We start from the raw sequence: 24,015 nt of genomic DNA, 5'->3' as shown, positions 1-24,015 counted from the left end.
AAGCCAGGATGCATCCGAAAAATCGCTCAAAATGATTTTCAGTCGTTTATTTTTCTCAAGGGTGCAGGATCATGTTATTTAACACTCATTTCACCCCTGCTGTGTAATGTTAGGCAACAACTACTTCAGTTGAACATTATCTTTATCTGAAGCACGCTGGACCCCCGGGTCCCCTTCTTGGGGGGTCTGATTTAACTTTTTTGTTGTTGTTTTTGATACAAGACAAACAACCTTATTTTCCTTTTAATTTTTGATTTTCGGACACACCAGAGGTGGATTTAATTTTCCAAGGAAACCAAAACGTGTCGCGAGGCAGAATGCGGCTGGACACATCTGTGGTTGTTTTGGTCACTTTCGCCTACATCTTGTGCCTCTGCGGATCACTACATGGAGAAAGTGAGTAATGCCTGTCTATAACGCTCTTTAATGCGCGAATTATGGATGTGTTGTTCCTCAATGTGTGCGTGTTGTAGTTTACAATTGAGGGGACTTGTGGAATTCACTCCATGTAGACTTCGGCTGCTCCGACATGTGTTGAAAGGGATGTCGGAGAAATGTTATCATTTAAACATGGCTTTAATGCTTAAATTGAGTAATTCTAAATCATTGTTATGAACTGTAAATTACAAAAAAGTGCGATTACTACCATTATGAGAATGTGATATCTAATTATTTGTAGTTAAAAGTGCGTTTTCATTCATCCTCCCCCCGCTCCTTCTGAAAATGGGCCGTTCCTTTAGGCCTGGCGTTCTGTGCGTCAGCCCGAAGGCTAGATTAGCGCTCGTGACTGGACTCGGCGGGATTCGCGAGCGCGCGCACGACTGGATTCCAGACGCGCACACGCACGTTCTTCACGTTCGATTTGGAAGCGTGTAAACAAGTTGAGGCCCTAAGAAGATTCCCAGATCCCATTAGAGCAGGATTAGCCTACATTGAGCTTCTTTCTGTCGACATATTCAGAGATATCAATTAATAACTCCCGACGGAAGGAAGGGGATTCATATATTTTATTTATCAGATACATTCAGATGTGTTTGTAATGCTTAATAAGGTTTAGATCGATATGATTCGTGTTTTGGTGATAATTTGAATGACTTTATTCGTTTTAATAGCATAATAATGATCACAAATGATAGACTAAGCATATTCAATCCCAATTTTCTTCCTAGATATGAAAATATCCAAAATTGTGTGTTGTTATTAACTCGAACTAACTTGAAGTAATTGACAAAAAAGAAAACAAATGCAACCATTATCAAAATTACTAAACTTGTTTTACACCATAACATGGATATATTTATGTATCCAGTATTGAAATTTCAGTTTTGGAACTTATTTGTTACATTTTAACTTTTAATGCTGTGAGTTTTGATTAAAACATAGAATTTTAAACTGCTCAGGTCCTACAAAAGTCCACATATTTAATAAAATGCTTAATTTTTTTACATATTTGAGTAAAATACCCTAAAACACCAGTTAGTAACATTTATAGAGCTTCATAAATGGATAAACTCAATTTCAGATATATTGTTGTGACTGATGGGATTCGATTTAAAACAGACAATGGTAGTTTGTGTACATTTAAATCAATATTTATTAATTTGAGAAATTATTTTTCATATTAGACGTTAGCAAACATGTTTAAACAAACCAGTAAATTCTCATTTTTAAAAGGATTGCTTTATTTATTTGCTTTTAATACACCCTTTTTTTTTTTTTTTTACAAACAGCAACGTTTCCTACTAAATTTGTTTTTACGTTTTATTTATTCACGCACTAAATGAAGCGTCAGCAAGCATTTAGCGAGATCCTGCATTGCTGTTAAATTTACAGCTACTATAACTAAACCCCTTCAGCTTTTCCATGTCTGAACATCATTTTAAATTTAGGACAGGCGCTTTTATGGGCACACTCAGAATAGTCGTCTGTTAATGTTTTTAGAGATGCTATCTCAAGAAAAAGCTGGACCGAGGCCCGCAATAGTAACGTGGTGTTATAAATAATGGTGTGGGAATAATTGGATCTTCTCTGATATAGATAACTGCTGTGTCCCAGTGAACCATTTGAACTCCAGATTGGGAAAACGTGAGGTGTTTGCTGGTGCAGTTATTAGTCTGTGGACTCAAGGCTGACAGTTATATCATAATACTTTCCTAATTAATGGATTACATTTAAGAAAGTTTATTTGTAATACAAATTTTCTAAATTGTTATGTTTAAATACACATTTGATGCATTATCAAGTAACACTTTACAATAAGGTTGCATTAAAGCTAGTCAGTGTATTTGCTAACAATAACAAATAATGAAAATGCGTTCATTACAGAGTTTATTCGTCTTTGTCAATGTTAGTTAATGAAAAATTTAAGTTGTTCAGCATTCAAAAAATACTTATAAATACTTATTTAAAATGGGTTGAAACTAGGGCTGCACAATATATCGTTTCAGCATCGATATCGCAATGTCATCATTCTCGATTGTCACATCGCAGAATATACGCAATGTTGAGTGTGTATTATAATTTATCGTTTGCATGTGTTTTTGATGCTTTTGATTGTATAATTATTTTAAAAACATCCAGGCATAAGATATTTGTACCGTTTGTGACCTTAACTACTATTAATTTTGTTAAATTATTTTTATCATTCAGTTACTTCACTTGAATGCTGTTAGACTCGGGAAACGATAAAAAAATTCAATTTCAATTCTATCTTTTTCTTAAATGTATTTGGAGATTATTATGCACGAAAATACAACGCATGCAAACACAGAAATTCACTGCAAATAGCACAGACAACAACGAAATTTTTATTTTATAGATTGTTTATAAAATTTTATGGAAATGCACTACCAATACAGAATCATCCGAATCGATCTAAGTTCTTTCCAATTAGAGATATTAAGTCATCTGGTGAAATTGTATTCATATCCCAATATATATCGCAAATTGAAAAAATATCGCAATGTTATGTTTTTCCAATATTTTGCAGCCCTAGTTGAAGCAACACAATTCTTAAGTATATTTTGAGGACAACTTAATTCCTAACGCAATTCATTTTAACGTAATCAATAACGTAATACATTTTTGTTGGGACAAAATGTATGAATTGTGTTGGAACCCAGCATTGTTTATACAGTGATTGTTAGTTCAAGTGCATTAAGTTAACAAGTTACCTTTGGATTTTCATAATGAGTAAATGTTGAACGATGATTAATAAATGCTGTTCATTCATAGTTTGTGTTAATAAAAACACAAATGAACTATTTGAACCTAATTATAAAGTTAAATGATTTAATTAATTTACTATGTGCTAATTTGCATAAATTTCTAGTCCTGAAATTGAAACAACAGGTGAAGTCAGGATCAAACTTATTTTTAGTTTCTTTGATATATTAGGTGATGTATAGATGACAACGATGTAGTCAAAAAACGAATCACACATCTATATTTTTAATTATGATTTACATAAATTTGTAGCACAGAAATCGAAACAACAATTAAAGTCAGGATTAAACTTACCTTTAGTTTCTTTGATATATTAGGTGACGCTTGCACAACAACGAGTAACCAAAATAATGTATCACACATCGATATTTTCAATTATAATTTGCATAAATTTCTAGTGCTGAAATCGAAACAATGGGTGAAGTCAAGATCAAACTTACTTTTAGTTTCTTTGATATATTAGGCGATGTATACACGACGATGTAGCCAAAAAACAAATCACACCTCGTTATTTTCAGTTATGATTTGCATAAATTTCTAGTGCAGAAATCGAAACAACTGGTGAAGTCAGGATCAAACTTATTTTTTGTTTCTGTGATGTGTTAAGCGATGTTTACATGACAACGATGAAACCAAAAAATAAATCACACATCGATGTTTTCAATTAGGATTTGCATTTACTTGTGTGTGTAAAACGGCCAGGCCCAGTAGATGGCGCTTTCATCTCATTCATAACAGAAGTTTACAATGTTTGCATTCTTCTGATTGGTCCACAGCTTTAAAACTGATATTGATGAGTGGTGCTGCAAGAGAATCACAAGCATAACGCACATGCAAGTGAATCAAGCATGTGTTTACTAATGCTGTGTTCACACCAGATGCGGTACGCGCAGATAAATCGCTATTCTCACGTAAATAGACACGTGAACATTTTGCGTTTACTCGCTTCATTTGTGCGTCAAATTCACTTCCAATTGAGCGGATTTGCATGATGGGCAGGGCTTCTGTCTGCTCGGTGACACTAGCTTTATTGTTACATGGCTAACATGGATTTTTATGTGCTTTATGAAGACAGAAAAACGGTGTTGATTCGTTTGGAGCCGTGTCTGGGTCCACTAGATTCTTTCAGAGGTGCACCCAGCTCTGTGAGCTCATAAACTCCTCCAGAAACTGTACCTGGATGATGGAGGCTTTCAGCAGTGCTTCAGACTGAGTTTAATGAACTGTTGTCCGGTGTCGGCAGGAGGATTTCTACCTGGGACACCAACAACAGGCACTATGTCATACTCACGCCCATACAAGAGAAAGCTCCTGATTGGTTAACGCGGAATAAATGTCTGCTAAAGATTTTCTAACTCGAGCGATTCGCATCATTCGCGCGTATCGCACCACAGGCTGTCTATTTGCATCTTTTCATTGACTTAAGATGTAAATCACTTGCGCTTGATGCTTCTTCCATGTCTGATGTGAACACAGCATAAGACAATGTAAAAGTTGCACACTGGAATAAAAAACGTGTTCTGTGTGAACGACCCTTATGAGTTACTATGTACATGCATGATGTCACCGTTTACATGAAGACTGAAACAACTTTTCCGAATTGGTAAAAAAAATTAAATATTTTGCACTCCTGCTTTGAAACCCAATTTTAAAAGTTTTTTTCAGTCCCCAAAATGCTGTCGTGTAAACAAACAAGTAAAATGCATAGTGCAGTGCAAAACATTTTCCGTTTTTGGACACAAACGTTGTTCCTAAAACAGCCCCTTAAAGTCATTTTGGGAATCTCTTCTTATTATCCAGTTTTGAAAATACTGTGAAGATCCAGAAAGTTTTAAATTTTACATTTTGTTTAAAAAATTCAGGATAATTCTGTAGGAACAAACCCCTCTGTAAAACCTTTACAATACAAATTTAGTGGAGATTTATGGCTCGTTGCTGGTGAAAAAGCAAAATTTAGAAAAAAAAACAACCTTTTAAACATTAAATAAAATGATAAATAAAGTGATAAAGTGTATTTTGGATGCTTAATGTTCCAAATAAACAAATAAATGCTCCAAAAAAATAAGAGCATGATAAAAGTGCCGTGTCAAGCTATAAATTCTTGTGTTTTTATGTAAAGACATTCCCAAAATGTCTAAAGCAATTTTCCAACTGCTAGCAAATGGTTGTTCTCCCCAATAGTAAGACGTTAAAATACGACGGGATCGTTTTTACGTTACCGATGGCCTCTTTGACTCCATGGACCTGTTTGGGATCTTCTGACACTCTGTAGTTTGCCTCGGTATTTCTCCCAGAATGCCGAGCGTGTGGAATGTCTTTGAAGTGGCCCACCCTGTAGGTGCTCTTGCCGTTGAGGGTTTCGGGACTCATTTGGGGGGCGTCTGCTGCCTGCTGACCTCTCGTCTTCCAGGTCATGTATCTGAACATTTGCCATGTAGCATGTGAGCTCTATGTTCAGCTCTGCGAATCTCCAGGGTGGGCTTTTCCCAGGAAATCGAAGCATTTTCGCAGGCTTCTGTTCAGTGGTGTGTGGCCATTTTCTCGCAGGCTCTTGTGTCAAAGCTGGATTATCCTATACATTTAAGAGCAAATTTGAAAGAACTAGCTGGAAATGTATGGTTTATTTGTAAATTGGCTATTGGAATATTTGTATTTAGTGAAAATGTTTTTAAAAAATTATTTAATTTAGATTTAATATAAAAAATAAAATAATACACAGACTTTAAAAAGATAGCTTATGAAAGCGTTTAGTCATAAATGTATAGTTTTGCACAATATTTTGACAATAGATACTTTCGTTATGTTTTTCAAAGTATGATGTTCAAATCGTGTTGTTTTTATTCAAATAAGGGCTTAACGAATTGTTTAACGAAATATAAAGGGCGTTGCTTTTCATAAAAGGAGGTTTGCTTTTCGAAATATTACCTCCCATTTTCAAAATAAATCTTTGCGCAGTTTGTTTTAAAGTAGTTTTTTTTTAAATGATGTGCAAACAAAAAGAGACCCCTTAAAAATTCTATGTTTATCTGGATTTAGCATGCTGTGTTCACACCAGACGCGGAACGTGCGGATAAATTGCGCTATTCGTGCATAAATAGCCGCGTGAACATTTGAGTTTACTCGCTTCATTCGCGCGTCAAACCCCGCTTCATTCGCGTGTCAAATTCACATCAGAACAGACGCGGATTCGCGTGATGGGCAGGGCTTCTGTCTGCCCGAAGACTCTAGCTTCATAGCTAAATGGCTAACATGGATTTTATGAAGAAAATAAGTGTTTATGTGCTTTTATGAAGACTGAAAAACAGCGTTGATACGTTTCGGGTCGTGTCTGAGTCCACTACATTCTTTCAGAGGTGCATCCAGCTCTGTGAGCTCATAAACTCCTCCAGAAACTTAACCTGGATGACGGAGGCTTTCAGCGGTGCTTCTGACTGAGCCAAGCCCAGTTTGATGAACTGTTGTCGGTGAAGGCTGAAGGATTTCCCTCGGAACACCGACAACAGGTTCTACGTCACAATCACGCCCCACAAGAGCAAGCTTCTGATTGGTTAACGCGGCGCGAATGTACGCTGAAGTTCAGGTTTTCGAAATCGAGAGATTCGCGCGAAACGCTCGTTAAGTGCGCCAAACGTGCAAAACGCTCAATTCGCCCCGCGCCATTCACGCAATTTGCGTCATTCGCGCCGCAGGATGTCTATTCGCGCGTTTGCATTGACTTAACGTGTAAATCACTCGCGCTTGACGCGCGTTCCACGTCTGGTGTGAACGCAGCATTAGGGATGGTTTAATATTCGCTATAATCGAAGCTCATTTTGCCACTTTATTAGGTACACCTCACTTGTACCAGCTTAGACCCCCTTTTGCCTTCAGAACTGCCTTAATCCTTCGTGGCATAGATTTAACAAGTTACTTGAAATATTCCTTAGAGATTTTGGTCCATATTGACATGATAACATCACACAGTTGCTGCAGATTTGTCGGCTGCACATCTATGATGTGAATCTCCAATTCAACCACATCCCATTGTGCTTTATTGGATTGAGGTCTGGTCACTGTGGAGGCCGTTTAAGTACAGCGAACTCATTTGCTGCCACTGAAATTGCAAACTACTCGGTAGGTACTGCATTTGAATTTAACCGTACTACTCGCCCATTAGAAAAGTACGTTATACACTATGAATGTCAGTAGTATAGCTTCCGAAATCACCTACTACTCAGTAGGTACTGGATTTGAATTAAACCGTACTAGTACTCGATCGTTAGAGAAGTATGTTGAACACTTTGAATGTCAGCAATATGAACTACATCTGCCATATTGTCATTATCACATGACCTACCTACGTCAGTTGCATCGCTTCACTCCCATTAATAAATTCTTTGCGGTGCATCACTTGATGGCATCATATGTGCACTTCAGAATCTCACTGGAAGTACTAGGTCATCCGGGTAATTCTCACATACTGTTTTACGATATATACTTGGCTCGCAGTTTTTAGCATACTATATATAGTATTGAAGTATGCGAATTCAGACCCAGCTAAAGTTGTTTTTTTTAAATGGTGTGGAAAAAAAAAAGAAATCCCTTAAATCCCATGTTTATCTGGATTTATTGTGTATCGGTTGATATTTGTTGTAGTCTATATAAAGATCTGATTGTCTAAATCTGAAACAAAATATTTGTCGCTTCAGATTTATTGATTTTTATTTTTAATAGTTGTGATTTTATTTTTATTTTTTTTGATTACACAGAATAATAATGAAAAAATATGTTGTTTGAAAGTGAAAGACTGGAAAAAAAGGGAAAAAAGATTACATTTTCTATGAATTTTTAAATAAAAATGTTGTTATTTAGTTTACAGAATAAAATTAAATTGTTTTACTTAAACGCACAACAACAAATCGAGAGAAACCGAAATTTAAAGTGGTCTCTAATTTTTTTTTCATAGCTTTATTTACCAAAAATGTCTTTTTATATGAATTATGATAAATGGCAGTCTTTTATAATGATGAGAAATCTCAGGTTCAAAATCGGCCTGCACAATATATCGTTTTAGCAGTGTTATCGCAGTGTGCACATCGCTGAATCTTGCATGTTGAGTCTCAACCAGGAAACCACAAAACCACAAAGCGCATGTTATTAGCAGAATTTAACCATAATAGAGTAAAAGTTTATCATTTTTTATGTGCTTTTAAGGCCTTTGACTGTGAGCATTTCAAGAGAGTTTAATACATTTGGGCACAAGGAATTGCAAAAATTACACACAATAAAAAAACTTTTCTTTCTTAGAACTTTTGTCTTGTTTGTAGTTCAAATTAGGGTTGGGTTGATAGACGATGCCATTGTTCATTGTGATGTTTCACATTAGACATTGTGTGATGCCAAATTGGTCGACATCGCTCAACCCTAGTTTCTAGTCCAAATATCAAAATTTCGAACCGAAAACAAGATGATTTACTTCCCATTTGGCAGAATATTTTGCGTGTTTAAGGAAAAACTAACTTTCGTTTTGATTAAATTTTTTAAAATACATTTTGTCTAGAAATTAGACAAAAAATTTAAGTTAGAGAAGCCTTTTTTGGCAGTTTGATTATTCAATTTTTGTATTTGAATACTGTTAGACTCCACAGAAAAAAATAAGTCAAGTAGAGCTATTCAAACCAAAAAAACTGGTGAAAATATTTATATTGCAATATATATATATATGGCAGAAAAATCAAGTATCGCAATATCAGATATTTCAAACATCATGCAGCCCAAGGTTAGAAGGTATTAGACTGCTGATTAGACTGTATTAAACCACTGTTGTTTGTGTTTGTGATCTCATTAAGGGTCAATTTTAACTCCGTATCCTCGCTTTACCATGTCAAGATGTTCCAGGCTGTGAACGGAGCAACCTGCCCTTATTCCACGCCGGGGCTGTAATTTCCACATTGACGTGTTCGCTTGACCCTTTGACTCGCTCAGTCTTACCGAAGTCCCGCCTCTGCTCGATATTCATTGACTGAAGAGTCATTGCGGCTTGTTTGCTTTTATTGACACCGTTCTCCATGTTGGGCTGCGAGGTCGATGCCTCTTACAACATGCCTGAAAAAAAAAAAATCTGATCTGATGAGCCGGTTGCTGTTTTGTATCCGTCTGGCTTTATCTGTCAATGATCTCATGCCATAATGTCTCTGTCAAACCATGCTAGTAATGCAGGGATCAGTGAGTGTTGAGTTGGGGCCCTTTCAGCACACCAGAGAGGGTGGAAAGACAGCTCGTCTCCAGCGTTTGTGGGCTTTGGAGAATTTTGGCAGCTCTATTACACTACCTGATGGGTTACATGTATTTTGAGAGGCATCATATGGCTGAAGTGGAGTACTTTTGACCTTATTATGAGTGTTAAGACCCCAATATACTTCAAACGAAGTTCATTTTTGGCTTAAAAGTCCTTTCAAGTGCTTTGAAATATGCATTTTTATCCAATGTTTGATGTAATCTCAACCGAAACATGAAGAGAGGGTGGAACATCGTGTAGCGGATGCTTAATCACTGCTCTGCCAGTAAGAGTGGTTAAGCCCAAGACCATGAAATATGAAGCATCTTAAAGGGGGCGGAGCATGTCAGATAATAGAGAGCTTTTTATTGGTCAAGATTTGATGAGAAACTGAAGTATGGGGTGACGTGAAAAAAACGTTGATCCATTTAGGCGAAAGTGACAAACTACAAGCTTTATATCAGTTTTATATCTTCTAAACGCGAATTTTGTCACTGTTTTAGTGCATGCTAGCTTAGAGATATCCTAAAAACAAACTATTTGAATACTAACATCTAACAAACGTTATTTTATTTCCATTGGAGCATTAAAAGAAGTTCGAAAAGGCTGAGTAACGCAGGGCTCACGAAACTGCTAGCCCGACTTCCTGAGGCTATTATGTTTTCCAGTCGGGCTACTGAAAAAGAATCCACCCTGCTCGTAGGACTACCTTAACGGGAGGAAAAATGTAGGCTATTTTAGTGCTTTTGCATTTCTCTCACACATTGGGTAATTGTGCTGGATGTAATTATCATGTGTCAGCCACTATCAATATGTGTTTGAAGTTGCATTTGCGCTAACTGGTGTTGTCAAAAGAAGTTGATACCAAGTTGATGAAAATAAAAAATAAAGCCAGGTTTTCACGTGATTTCTTTTAAGGCACAATATTTTAAAAGTAAATAAAATGTGTTTGTTTTAAAAAATATATATATATATGTAGCCTATAATGAATGCTGTTATGTTTTTTTAAATTAGTAAGTGCATTGTATTTTCTATTCGGGCTACTTGAATATATTTCAGGCCACCATCAATTAAAGAATACCTTCACGAAAGGCTACCAAGAGTTTTGACATTTAGCGAGTCCTATGACTGTATACTGATTTTGAACATTTTGAAACCCTAGCGTTGAAGGAGGCGGAATTGTAAATGTGTCTCGCTGCTCGCGTGTACCCAGTCGTATCTCAAAACAATTTAAAACTATTTGGCTAATTTGTATTAATTTCTATGATCTCATTCGTACATTTCAGTACGATTTGCTCATCCCCCTTTTAGGGGGAGGGTTTGGGGGGTAGTGTTGTCAAACGTATCGAGTTCGGTACAAATGGGGTGATAAATTTTTTTAAATGTCCATTTCCCGCTAACATTCGAGCGCTGTGTTTTTGGGCCGTTTTAAAAATTTTGTCACTGTTTTGGAGCACACTATCTTATAAAAAACATAAAAATGTACAGTTTCCATACTAACATCTAAAAAAACGTCATTTTAATTTGATTGGACTTTTAAAAAAAGGCTGATTTACACAGGGCTCGCAAAATTTGTATGATCTCATTCGTACATTTCAGTATGATTTTCTGATCCCCCTTTGAGGGTAGTGTCAAAAATACAGTGTTCGGTTCCAATCAGTACCGGAATTTTAAAAATGTCCATTTCCTGCTAACATTTGAGTGCTGTTTTTGGGTTCACACGCTAAATAGAAATCACTTTAAGTGTCATTGACAATCACTTGCGTTTAAGAATGTGCTCAATATCGCTTAAATATTAGCGTGCAATGGATATTTTTTACGATTTCGTTAACGATTGGTTCCGAACTCGATACTTTTGACAGCACTAGTTTTGTAAATATTCTTTACGATCTCACGAGGAAACTTTTTATTTTGCTTATTATAAGAAAAGTGGCTAATTTGTATAAACTGATACGCATTAGCTACTTTTCTGCCTATACGTAAAACTAGTTACGTTTCCTCTTTTGATTGGGCTAATTGTATCACCTAAACACAACAGCGAAGATGTCTGTGAGAGAACAGTTTTGTAAATATATGGCAATAGCATTAGCTATGTTTCTGTCCACCTATTTTTATGCTCATTTTGAAGTATCGCATTTAAAAAATGCTTAATTGAAATGCCAACACATGCATAAATTGTGAAAATGCGCATAAACAAAACTGGAGTAGCACAACTGAGTAGGATGAACGTTTTATCTGGTAAGAAAAAATGTGCATACAAACTAAGCTTGCATATACAGTATGTACTGATTTTTTTATTCGCGACTAATTACAAAATAAAAGTTTTCATTTACATAATAATCTTGTTTATTTATGCATATAAACGCACACATCTATGACATACATGTATACACGTTTCTTGTTTATATATATATATATATATATATATATATATATATATATATATATATATATATATATAAAAAACATCAAAATTATATCTAAATATTAGGTTAATATTTTTAAAGCATGTAAATGTAGGTGAGGTGACAATAAATTTACACAGTACACACAGACATAATGTATATACAAATTTTTACTGCATTAGTCACAATTAATCGTTGAACAGCACTACTTTTATAAATTACGTAGTTGATTAGTCTCTTTTCTCTTTCGAAATACTCAGATATTTGTCATGTATGAATATTTTGCACTGTAATGTTTCTTTTCAACTTTAAATGAATAGTTTTATACTTCTCTGTCGTTGCACAATGCTTCATGGCGTTGTAGTTCGCTTGGGTTTAAAAGAAGTAGAAAATAAATGATGTTATTTTGAAATTAGCGGCGCAGAAACCTTTGTTTTTCTTCAGCGGTTTGCCCTTCAAGAGCTGTTTCTAGAGGAAGCATTGTATAAAGTAATTTAGTAGGTGAAGACAAGCTGCTTCTTTTTCTTCACTGTGCAGAATATCTTGATGTGTGTGCTGGAAACACATGTGGCTTTTCCCTCAATTACAGAGCTGTAAATGTGAGCGATACTCATCTTTATTCTGCCAATAAACCTTTCAACAAGGTTAAGGGGGTGACATTAATTTGTTTTATTTTGCGGATAATGAAATTATTATTTTTTTCCCACTTCTCTTGCTGCAAGTAAATGATATTAGATGGTTGAGGGGGGAAAGATTACAAAGCAATGAATGAAAGCGCTTGGTTTTCATTGCCACTGTTGTTGTTATTTCTGAAGCTAGTTGGGGAGGAATTAATTTCAGAAAAACAGTTGAGTTAAATCATCTGTTTTATATTACATTTTCTAATGATTTGATTACATTTTTTCCAAAGTTGCACTGTAAAAAAATTAATTACAAAAGGTCAACATGACATCAAATTGTTTTATCTTGCTTTAACTTATTTTAATAAGTTAATCTGGTTTTAACAACAACAAAAAATTAAGTTTAATATAATACTTTTTGTCAGTTTGATCGATGCAAGTTGAGATGACTAGAAAAGTCCATTTGTTTCCACCAAAAAATGTAGACAGCATGTCTTGTAGGTATGGGCCAGTATAAGATTCTGACGGGTTGATAACCTTGGATATAAATATCACGGTTTTGTGATTACTGCTCTAAATTATGTTCTTTTTAAATGTTTTGATTAAAAAAAACAAAAAAAAAACTTCCCATTAAACACAATGGATTTTATTTTTAAGAAACATTTCAAATATTTTGGCACAGTAAACATGTCAGACTGAATAATTAAAATAAATTATTGACCTCAGCTATTTTCATTGGTTTAAAATATTAAAAAGTCTTGAAATTTAACTGACCAGTAGCTTTTGATGTGGAGATACTGTTGTCCTAAAAAAACTAAATAAAAAATCTTGGAAAAACACATAAACAAATAAACAAACAAAACGTACATATACCGTAGAAATTGTATTACCAAAAATTTGAGCGGTTTAAAACTTTTAACTGTTCCAAACCACGGTATACCTTGAAACCGGTTATCGTCCCATGCCTAGTGTCTTGTAGATGTTTATGTAATTAAAAAATGTGAAACTACAGACAAGTTTTACAGATTTTAATACAATCAAATGCAGTTTAAGTTTAATATGTATAGATTCTTTATCAGAAATAAAATCTAATGTTTCATTGTGATTCAGCGTAACTTGTGAATATTAATGTAAAAATTAACGTAGATATGCTGATCTGTATTTATTGAAATATTCGAAAGTATGAGTGACCATACTAAATTTGATCAGATTTAATCACTTATATTTATAAACATTTAGCTGTCAAATGGGTTATAGCGATAGAATGCAGGTTATAAAGTTTCAATGACAATTAATTTGTATTTTAGGCCTCCACTGCTCCACTTAATGGCTATTACGTTACTGTTGTCATGATACTGATTTTCGGTTCCTATCGGTACTGGAATTTTAAAAACGTCCAAGTTCTTAAACATTACTGATTTGACATTGTGTTACATGCTTAACAGAAATGACTGTGATTTGCCATGTTGCCATGCCATGCCAAATTTCAATACCGTTTGGTACCGGATTTCCAGTATCTTGACAACACTAAATCACATACAAACATTCACAACAATACGGGAGAAGTACAGAATTTTAAAAATAATTAATTTAATATGTTTGCAATATATTCATGCACTAACCAACTGGCTTTCAGTTTCCGCAGATATTTGTAACCCCGAACCGTTTTGAAAATATTGTGTTAGGGCTGGGTGATTAAATTAAAGCAATTTTCCTGCGCATTTTGTCAGTAAATTTAGTCCTAACAATCCTCCAGAACTTGTGTTTAGAAAAAAACAGTTAACTACACCGAGTCGTATTACACTAATAAGCTACGCGAAAAATAAAACTGTTTAAATTTAAATTTGGTTTGACATCGAGATAATCGTTCTGTGATAATGACAGCTGTTTGCGTCACTTCTCAATAAACTGAAGCTAGTAAAAGCTGCACATGAAATTACAACACATGTTTTTTCTCCAAACTCACCTTATAACATTTTTTACATTTGAAAATAAATATTTCCATAGTCGTGTGTTTATCAGTCACGCTAAATCAATGAAGCAGTTGAATCTTGTTTATTCAGCAACCGCTATTTTCCCCAGTGGATTTTCTGGGTTTCTTCACGTGTATTCAGACAGGTTTGTGGGTTTCCTCATGAGAGCCCTCTAGCTTTCTGAGGAGATTTACAACAAATCACAACGTGCTCCTTTGAGGCGATGTGCAGGATAATCGCATCTTTGCTCAAGTAACCTAGGTCAAACGCTTCCGGTGTATGCTGTTAAAAAATCATCACGTTTAACGTCTTTTTTCTTAAAAAAAAATCAACAATCTTTACTGCCTGATTGATATATGATATAAAGTTGGTCCCAGAATGTACAAGAAACTCTACGTTAAATTACTTTTTTCCACGCCATGTCTTTAAAATATGACAATTTATTTTACCTCAGTATGTCCTGACAGGCACTTCCATGTCAACGGATTTTCATCTGTTTTACTTTTGAACAACTAAATAAATGGCGAAGTCTATTAAACTGATTATATTTTAATTACATTACAAAATTGATGCTATAAAAGGAATCGTATAACATAGAAAAAAGTCACATTAACCATTCAACGGAAGTTAATTGCTATGGAAAGAAACACTAGCTGTGCGTATACCCTTTTACATTTGTGATTTCAATTCGATGAATTATTCAGCTCTACATTGTTTATATGTTAAACATTTGCATTTTTGCCTACACTGAAAAAACTATTCATTGGATTTACAAATTTTTTAAAAGTAAGTTGTCTCAAACAGTTTATTTGGGCTAAATTGAAGCAAACAAATTAAGTTTAAAATTATTAAATTGAATTTGTTTAAATTCAGCCTATATAAATTGTTTGCAACAATTTCGCAAAACAATTTATTTTCAGTCATGTAAACGCAGTCTAAAACCATGATAAAAGCACATGATAGTCATTCAATTTTGCTCACGAAAAAAAAATAGAAAGGGACTCATTCTAAAATATGGAAAAATCATGTTTTTATTGTTTTGATTCTTGAAAAGCCCTTTTCAAAAAGCGTTGCGCTCGATTCATTTTGATCTCAAGTTTTGCAGCCATTTAAGAAGCACATCAGAACGGAATACAAATCGAGCGTTTTGTTTGATTCCTTATTTATTATTCCTGTTTGATCTACACTTTAAAGGCTTCCAACTCCGATCCTGTCAAGAATTTTACTTGTTTTTTCTTTTTACACAAAACGATCTGTCGCTTTGCTCTGTACTCAGCTTGAAATCTCATCGCCTTGAGCCCGTCCGCATCAGGCGCCATAGTCGAAGATGAAGAATTAGATCAGACTCTCGCAGGATGCCGCTCAAATCTTTGTTGTTCCTGTAATCTTGTGAGGAAGCGCAGCTCTTTACTCCTTTAACTGGATTGAGTTTAGAGCCTTTATATTGGATTGCTCCACCTGTTTTACTCTCCTCGCCGCAGCCAAATCGGAGGTTGTTGGAGTTATTTTTATCCAATTTCTCTGGCGCTAATGCCGTAAACCGAGTTACAAAAGTGAACATTCCCTTCGCCGGGCCTGGTTTTCCACCCAAGGCCAAAAGCGCGGGTGTCTTTGTGAGTTCTGTGGCTTTGTGCCCGAGCGCCGCTGTCAGGCAGCACGTCGTCCCAGAGTTTTTCTCATTTAAGGGGAGGTGAGAGAGTTCACTGTCATTCACCGTTTTGTTTTCCCCTCCTCATACAACACGTATTCGCAGCCTGGATAACACGTAGAAACAATGGCTGACTGCAGTAATCTGTCTATGGATGGTTTGTAACTGCGAACATAAACTCGTTCACCCGTATCGCCTGCTTGTTTTCGTCTAGTCCTGTTATGCATAAATAACGTATGTTTGGTAAGCTTTTTTCTCCCCCTTGATGTAGTGCTTTGATTATACAGCAATCTTTGAGCCATTTTCAGTTGAGGAAAGTGAAACTAGAGTTTAAATGGAAAGAAGAGACAATGAAATCTGTTTCAAGTCTTTTTTTCTACACTTTAAAATGTTGTTTTGAAGCACAGTTTGATTATACACTACTTAAAAAAGTATGCTAGAAGGGAAGACAAGATGTCAGCTGCTGTATGGGAGGTTTTCATCTTGGAATAAAAGAGGATGTATCAATATAGGATTGTCAAGTAGTGTTATTGACTTCGGTACTGAAATTTAAAAACATCCGTTTCGTGTTAACGTTTGAGCACGTACCTGGGCCACTGCAATATTCGGAGATGACCCCCATAATATTTACTGTTGCAATATATATTTACAAATTCACAAATGACGTTAAAGCCATTTTACAATGCCATTTACATTCTACCTCACAGATGTCGAAGTTTAAAATTGTGAATTTACCTAACAGGACAATATCTAGTATATATATATATATATATATATATATATATATATATATATATATATATATATGTATATATATATATATATATGTATATGTATATGTATATGTGTGTGTGTGTGTATGTATGTATGTATGTATATATATATATATATATATATATATATATATATATGTATGTATGTATGTATATATATATATATATATATATATATATATATATATATATATATATGTATATATATATATATATATATATATATATATATATATATATATATATATATATATATATATATATATATATATATATATATATATATATATAATAGGACATTTACCTTTTAACATAAAATTAATTAATTAATTATTAATTAAAAAAAATAAATTTTTATTAATTAATCTAAATAACCTTAAAAATGATAAGTATTTGCATTATTATGCTGTTATATAATCAATGGCATAAAAGTATCTCGATAATATCGCTTATCACAGCAATTTCTGTGACAATAATTAGCTCAACAAAAATTCCATATCGTGACAGGTCTACACGTACTTAAACACCGCTGATTGGCCATTGTGTTCACATGCTCAACAAATATGACTGTGATTGGCTGTGAAGGTCATTGCTTTACTTGCTTGCTTACTCCCAGGGCTGTTTATATTAAAGTTGATATTTAACCGCAACATGTTGGTGTTTTGTAGCATCTAATTTTTACGAGGATGGTTGTTAGCTTAACGCTCAATCCCCAACCTAAAGGACCAAGACATACACATATACACTACGGACAATTTAGCATACCTAGTTCACCTATAGAGCATGTCTTTACACTTGTGGGGGAAACCGGAGCACCCGGAGGAATTTGACGTGAACGTGGGGAGAGGTCATCACTTTATCAATCATTAGTGCCTTTCGCATGTGCAAGCAGTGATATATTGTTTCAAAGCCGCGTCTATTAGCAGATCTGTCTATAAGCTTACCTATGAGCAATCTACTGATGGGTCGATGGACTTTTTAAAATTTCAGTTCAGATTGATCCTGAAGTTGATTATTTTGACAACCTATATGAAAATTAAATGTTGAAACAAAGGTCTAGATGCTTCGTTGATGTTTTCTCTAGTTGGGATTTTAAAATCGAATCCGATTTTTGTATAGTTTGGCTTTTGATTTTTGCAGCCAGTCTTGACAAAATTGAAATCAATGTTTATATTTATTAGCGGGTTTATTGCCTATCAACTTCTAAATAACGTTTGTATTGACCACAAGTTCAATATCTGTGCAAACCTATTTTAATTCTGCAAATAAAATATGGTTTCATTTTATAATGTAGTAAAAATCAGATTTTTAATCTTTTAATTATGTACTGCAGAAATTTGCTGCAGAAACACTTTTAATTAAGGAATTGTGTGTAAATTTAACAAATATTGTTAAAGCAATGGTAAATAAGCCTTTAAAGTGTGCGTGAAATCAAAATGTTCAATATGTATTTTGCTAGCGTACATTGTTAGTCTCAAGGTGAATAGTTAATCCACCTAAAAATCCGTTTGTTTCAGTAATCTTTAATCGAAATGATTTATACTGATTTATACTCCTTGTCTGGCACAGCCTTCGCGCGGTCGCATGGCTCTCGCCGTGGCACCTCTCAAAAAATGTATCTACACAACGCAATGAGGCATAGCGCAAGCTCTGTCATTGGTCGTCTTGGTAGCTGTGCCAAGTGTGGGCGGAGCTAAGAGCCATGAGCTCTAAAAGAGCGAGTGTTTACAATGTCGAGTTTCCCAAAGGAGCTTCAAATGTTTTGTGTTTACCTTATGATTAAAGTTATTGCACAACCGCTGGCTCTGAATGAGCGAGTTTTACTTTCATGTACATTAAGATAGTGTTCAGAAAAAACAAAACACCTGCGAAGAAACTAGATACATAGGAACATAAACTACTGCCAGCTAGCATTTTGGAAGTGTCATTGCAGAGCAACACAAACAGCACGCAGAAGTATAAATGTACAGTGACGCGCAATATTTGTGCCGGATCACTTGATGCAGAAGTATAAACCAGCCTTTAGTTTGAAAAGTTTGAAGTTTTAATTTAAACCCCGCCCCCTACTTAATATTCAATTTCAGTTGGAAAGGCATAATAATACTAAAATATTGGTTCAAGTTGACTTAAAATGTGAAATAAGTGTAAAACCCTGAATAGTATTTTCTTCAATAGCCTAATTGCACACAGTAGATTCATTGCTGGCTTAAAGCAACTTTAAGAACACTTCAATCAAAAAAAAATCCATCTTTTTTAAGGACAATATTTGAAAAAGAGCTAAATTAGTTTATTAAGTATCATTTGATGAACCCAATCACCTGCATCATCATAAAGCATCATTTTAGACACAACCTTTTGTGACAATCTTCTTTATTTCTCACGCCGCTTTAGTCTTTCTTTGTGTCAGATGCTTCAACGTGAAAGGAAAACTTCAGAAATGTGTCCAAACACTGCAGCGAGCCAAGCGCCGAGGCGACGGCTCATACGGCACTTGGCAGACGACCAGGGCAAGAAATTAACCGTGGTTTACTACAGTGGCGAAGGAAACAGTGTATCTATTGTTAATAAAGCAAAGCGCACTCGCCAGGCTTTATTTATTTGCTTTGGTTAGTCTTTTTCTCCCCTTTTCACATGCTTCGCTGTGTGTTGTTTTAAAGCAGCATACTTTGGGCTGTGCAAAAACACACACACCACACTATAAAACACATGGATTTTGCTTTAATAAATGTTTAAGTCAGGTTTTAGTCAGTTTTATTACTTATTAATTTTATAATTATTTTATTATTTTTTATTATATTTATTTCATATAGTATTTTATTAGTATTGTGTTGGATTCACTAACATTAGAGTTCATTTCTATATTATATTCCACAAGCTGACTCTGCTCTCATTGGTCAGCCTGCTAAATCGGTTTTGATTGGTCTTTGTTTCATTTCCGCCTATTATCAGACTGTTTGCATTAAAGAAGAGTTACGTTACCAAGTTCAATTCTATTCATCTTTTTATCTATTGCTCCTTTACGAGGTAGAGTGTGTCAAAGCAGCTTAACGTAGAAGTTCTAGTACACTCAAAACAAAAATATTTTTAACTTGTTCAAACTACTTAATTAAAATGAGCTGAAAACACAATTCTTGAGATTTCATTGGGACAACTTAATTTTTTTATGTTCAATCCACATAAATTTGTTAAAAGTGTTGGGTTAACTTAATTGATTTGTGTTGGGACAACATGAATGAATTGTGTGGAACCCTGCATTTTTTTACAGTGTAAATTAAAATGGTGTCAGTCCAGTTTTCAGTGTTGAAGATCAGTTTAGTTCAGTTCAGTGGTTTAATTTTCACTTCTGAAAGTCCAAACACTGAAGAGCAAATTCATCGATGCACAGCTCCTCAAGTCTCAAACTAAACAAACCTCAAAAACCCATATGACCAACTATTTAGGTCAGTTTAATTGATGTAACGAATTGATTTAACTTTAAAAAAAAAGATTACATTGCAGAAACGCCAAAGCTAGGTATGTTTTCTTTAATTTTATATCATTGAGGTTTTCTATGAAATTGCTGTAGGAGTTCCATGATTTGTCGATAAAATCACAAAGTCGACACTAAGTTATCTCATTTGAGATCAAATGCCCTGCAAAGTGGACTCGAGAGGGAGCATATGTTTCAAACAAACTGCATTTTAGTGTGCAATATAAGGTTGTCACGATACTGAAATTCGGTACCAGTCGATACTGAAATTTTAGTAACGCAAAAACCTTCCTGTTAACGTTTGAGTGCTGTTCAGCGCATTTATAAACACCACTGATGAAAACACAATGGTAAATCAGTGCTGTTTAAGAACTTGCTCAACAGTGCTTAAATGTTAGCGGGAAATAGATTTTTTTTTTTATTTTCAGTATCGATTGATACTGAATTTCAGTATTGTGACAACCCTACTGCAATATATGAACTTTATTCATATTTATTTAACAAATTATTATATTATTTCATACTTCTCTAGTGAGCTTCGTCAGTGTATGAAGACGCTGCGGTCTGTGGTGTAGCATATATATATAGTGTTTAATAAATATAATAGCGCAAATCATACATTTTTTTTTTCTGACTTTCGTTTTAATTTTGACTGTTTTCGCTACATGTAAAAGTGTATGTCACAAAGGCTTCATCGTACATTTTGTCAAATTGATTTGTTTACATTTGTTGCTGGGCGCTGCTTTTGCCTCTTGTTGATTCTAAGCTCTTTGCTAAAGCTGCCCAACAGTGAACCCAAAACAGAAAATAAACACTAAAATGAACAGTCAATCAGAGTCAGAATATCTGCCGAGGTTTTCACTCATTCTTAATGTTGTAAAATCTAAATGTCTGCACCTTGATAGTTTTTTTTTTGTCTAAACTAAAATTAATTAAATATGTAAAATATAATTTGCCTGTTTATTTTGATATTATCAACCAAATAAATGATTTTAAAACATATACAATAAAAATAAAGATTTTCTAGGAAAATCAAAAATCGCAAGAAGTATCAATATCGCAGTACTCAACAACAATATTGCATATTTTTCCACAATCATGTAACTCCAGTTGGTACATTTTCATGGTACATTACTGAAAAAAAGTTGCAATTTAAATAAAATGATATTAGGTATTATTGTTTCTCGAACAAAAATGAATTAAATTTGTTGATTAATCGATACATTAGTTGATAGATTAATTGGTATGAATGTCGTCATTAGTGGTTTATAGTAAATTGGTAAAAAAGTTCTGGGTTTTGCACAAATTGATTACGTTAATTTAATCATTTTTACAAATTTAAGTGGATCAAACATAAAACAATTCAGTAATTAAGAATTGTGTTGTTTCAACTTATTTTAAATAAGTAGTTTGAACAAGCAGCAAAAGCCATTTTTGACTGTGTATCTTAAAGCAAATGCTATTGTGTTTTAACTGAATCCAAACTGTCTTGCGTTTGGAAATGTGCAGTGTTTCATCCATCCAGACCTGGTGTGGTAGATGCGTTTTGGATCTGTTAGGTCCATCGAGCTGACAGTGAGTGATTTGTGGCTTGACTTTCTCTGAGGTTTTGTACGTGTCCCACCTTGCTTCAGTTAAGGATATCCAGAATGGAAAAACCAACACGCTCTTGTGTTTGAAAACCTTCTAGAAAACTGTTTAGTGTCCTGGGAAGCGGAATGGAAAAACAAATAGTGGAAATATTAGTTGAGCCGCCTGACTCGCTGTAATGAATTGATATTTCATTGCTGTCTAATGCTACAAGTACATAAAAAGATTTGAAAGTGTTGTTTGAGCTCCTCTGCACTCAAAAAATGACTTTTGCTGCTCATTTAATCTACTTATTTAAAATTAGTTTTTTAGGGGGACAACTTAATTATTTTTTGCTCAATCCACTTGAATATGTCAACTTAGTGGATTTGTGTTAGTACAATATGAAGGGATTGTGTGGAAACTTTTTTACAGTGGATGCTGTGCCATAAATTAGAGTGGTGAGATTTGTGCTGAAGCATTGTGCAGTGAAATTAAGAACATTTGACAGATTTAGTTTGAGATGCTTTCAATTTGATTTTATATTATGTTTTTAATTTTATGCTTTGAATTTCAGTTTGATTCCATTGGTTTTGATTTGGTTTTGTTTAGTTGTGCTCATTTGGGTTGGACTTTTTTATGATTGTATTCTGCTTTGTTGTAATAATCGATTTTTAAAATTTGGTTCTGCGAAATCTTAAGTTGTGACGTTTGAAATACTATTTCCAGGTCCAGCCGCTACTCATTTGAATTGATAGATATTCATTTATGACCACTTTGTAGTCATATCACACATTAAAGTGAATTTTATATAAAATCATTGTGTACACAAGTCTCTAGGTTCGCAGCATCACAGACACAAATATTTTAACAATTAATAGCAAATTATTCACTTTTCTGGCCATCTGATATTAGGAATATATATATATATATATATATATATATATATATATATATATATATATATATATATATATATATATATAGTGACGTGATTTTTGAAAGTATTACATCGCTTTTTAAATGTTTATTATTACTATTTGTTTAGCCACTCCATATAGGTTGAAATAGCGATTGGACCCAGAAGCCTCTTTGTATAATGTCACATTTAACAAGCGGATTGTGTTCAGTTGGTTTCCCTTTGATTTTGTTTATTTTTGAATGAGTTTTGTTTGCTATTAATGGGTGTATTCCAAAGAACAAGGTTTACCATCTGCTAAACCAACCCTGAACTCTGGGTTAATTAACCCTAAACCTGCTTACTCAGAGGATGTTAACCCAGAATACAAAAGACATTTCCAGCAACACTACACATCTATGAAAACAAAGCTTGCATGTTTAATAGGGAGTTAAGCCTGATTTATACTTATTTTTTTCTTTTTCTTTTTTTTCTTTCAAAAACATATTTATTGAACATTTTAATGCAAAAACATGTCAGAAAATTACATTAAATAAAAAGATAATATCTATCAGACAATTTGAATTTTGACCCCCACATGAAAAATTTTCATTAATAATAATAATAGTAATAATAGTAAATAGATTAAATTGTAATTAAATAAACGAACAAATAATAATAAAATCATTATAATTACATAAAATACAAAGTTATATTACAGTAAGGCATATTACATTTCTTTTGTCCAGGCTGAATCTGATAGACTTGGTCTTAGAGACTTAGAGGTTCCTAGATAATCAAAGAAAGGGTCCCAGCTCAGATAAAATAGAACTGATTTATACTTTTGTGATGAGCGAACGCAGATGGTCTGACGCAGCCTTCACGCAGTCGCATACCCTTCACCAATGTGTAGCGCAAGCTCTGTGATCTATTGGCTTGGTAGCGATGTGTGAGTGTGGGTGGGGCTGAGAGCTGGGCAAACCTTTTAGAAGGATCGTTTAAAAGTGTCAAGTCCTGTGAAGGAGGTCCAGTTGGAAAGTTTTGTTTTGTGTTCACCTTATGATTAAAGTATGATTAAAGTTAAAGTAAAGCTGAATTTCAGCTACTTGTGCATTAATGTAGCGTCCAGAAAAAAGGAACTCGACACAGAGGAACATAAAAACCCACTGCCAGCTAGCA

The 24,015-nt window shown here is 34.2% G+C and overlaps 1 protein-coding gene across 1 annotated transcript in view; it reads left to right on the top strand.

Moving 5' to 3' along the window:
• The first annotated feature begins 317 nt into the window (after positions 1 to 317).
• The window catches only part of insrb (insulin receptor b), a 125,711-nt gene continuing 102,013 nt past the window's right edge, over positions 318 to 24,015 (top strand). Inside the window, exon 1 of the mRNA NM_001123229.1 lies at positions 318 to 396. Within this exon, the coding sequence (NP_001116701.1) occupies positions 318 to 396 (79 nt within the window). The remainder of the gene's footprint in view (positions 397 to 24,015) is intronic.

This window comes from Danio rerio, chromosome 22, assembly GCF_049306965.1.
Source record: "Danio rerio strain Tuebingen ecotype United States chromosome 22, GRCz12tu, whole genome shotgun sequence".
Lineage (NCBI taxonomy): Eukaryota > Metazoa > Chordata > Actinopteri > Cypriniformes > Danionidae > Danio > Danio rerio.
The sequence above is the reverse complement of the archived record's forward strand: the minus strand, read 5'-3'. Positions and strand labels throughout refer to the sequence as shown.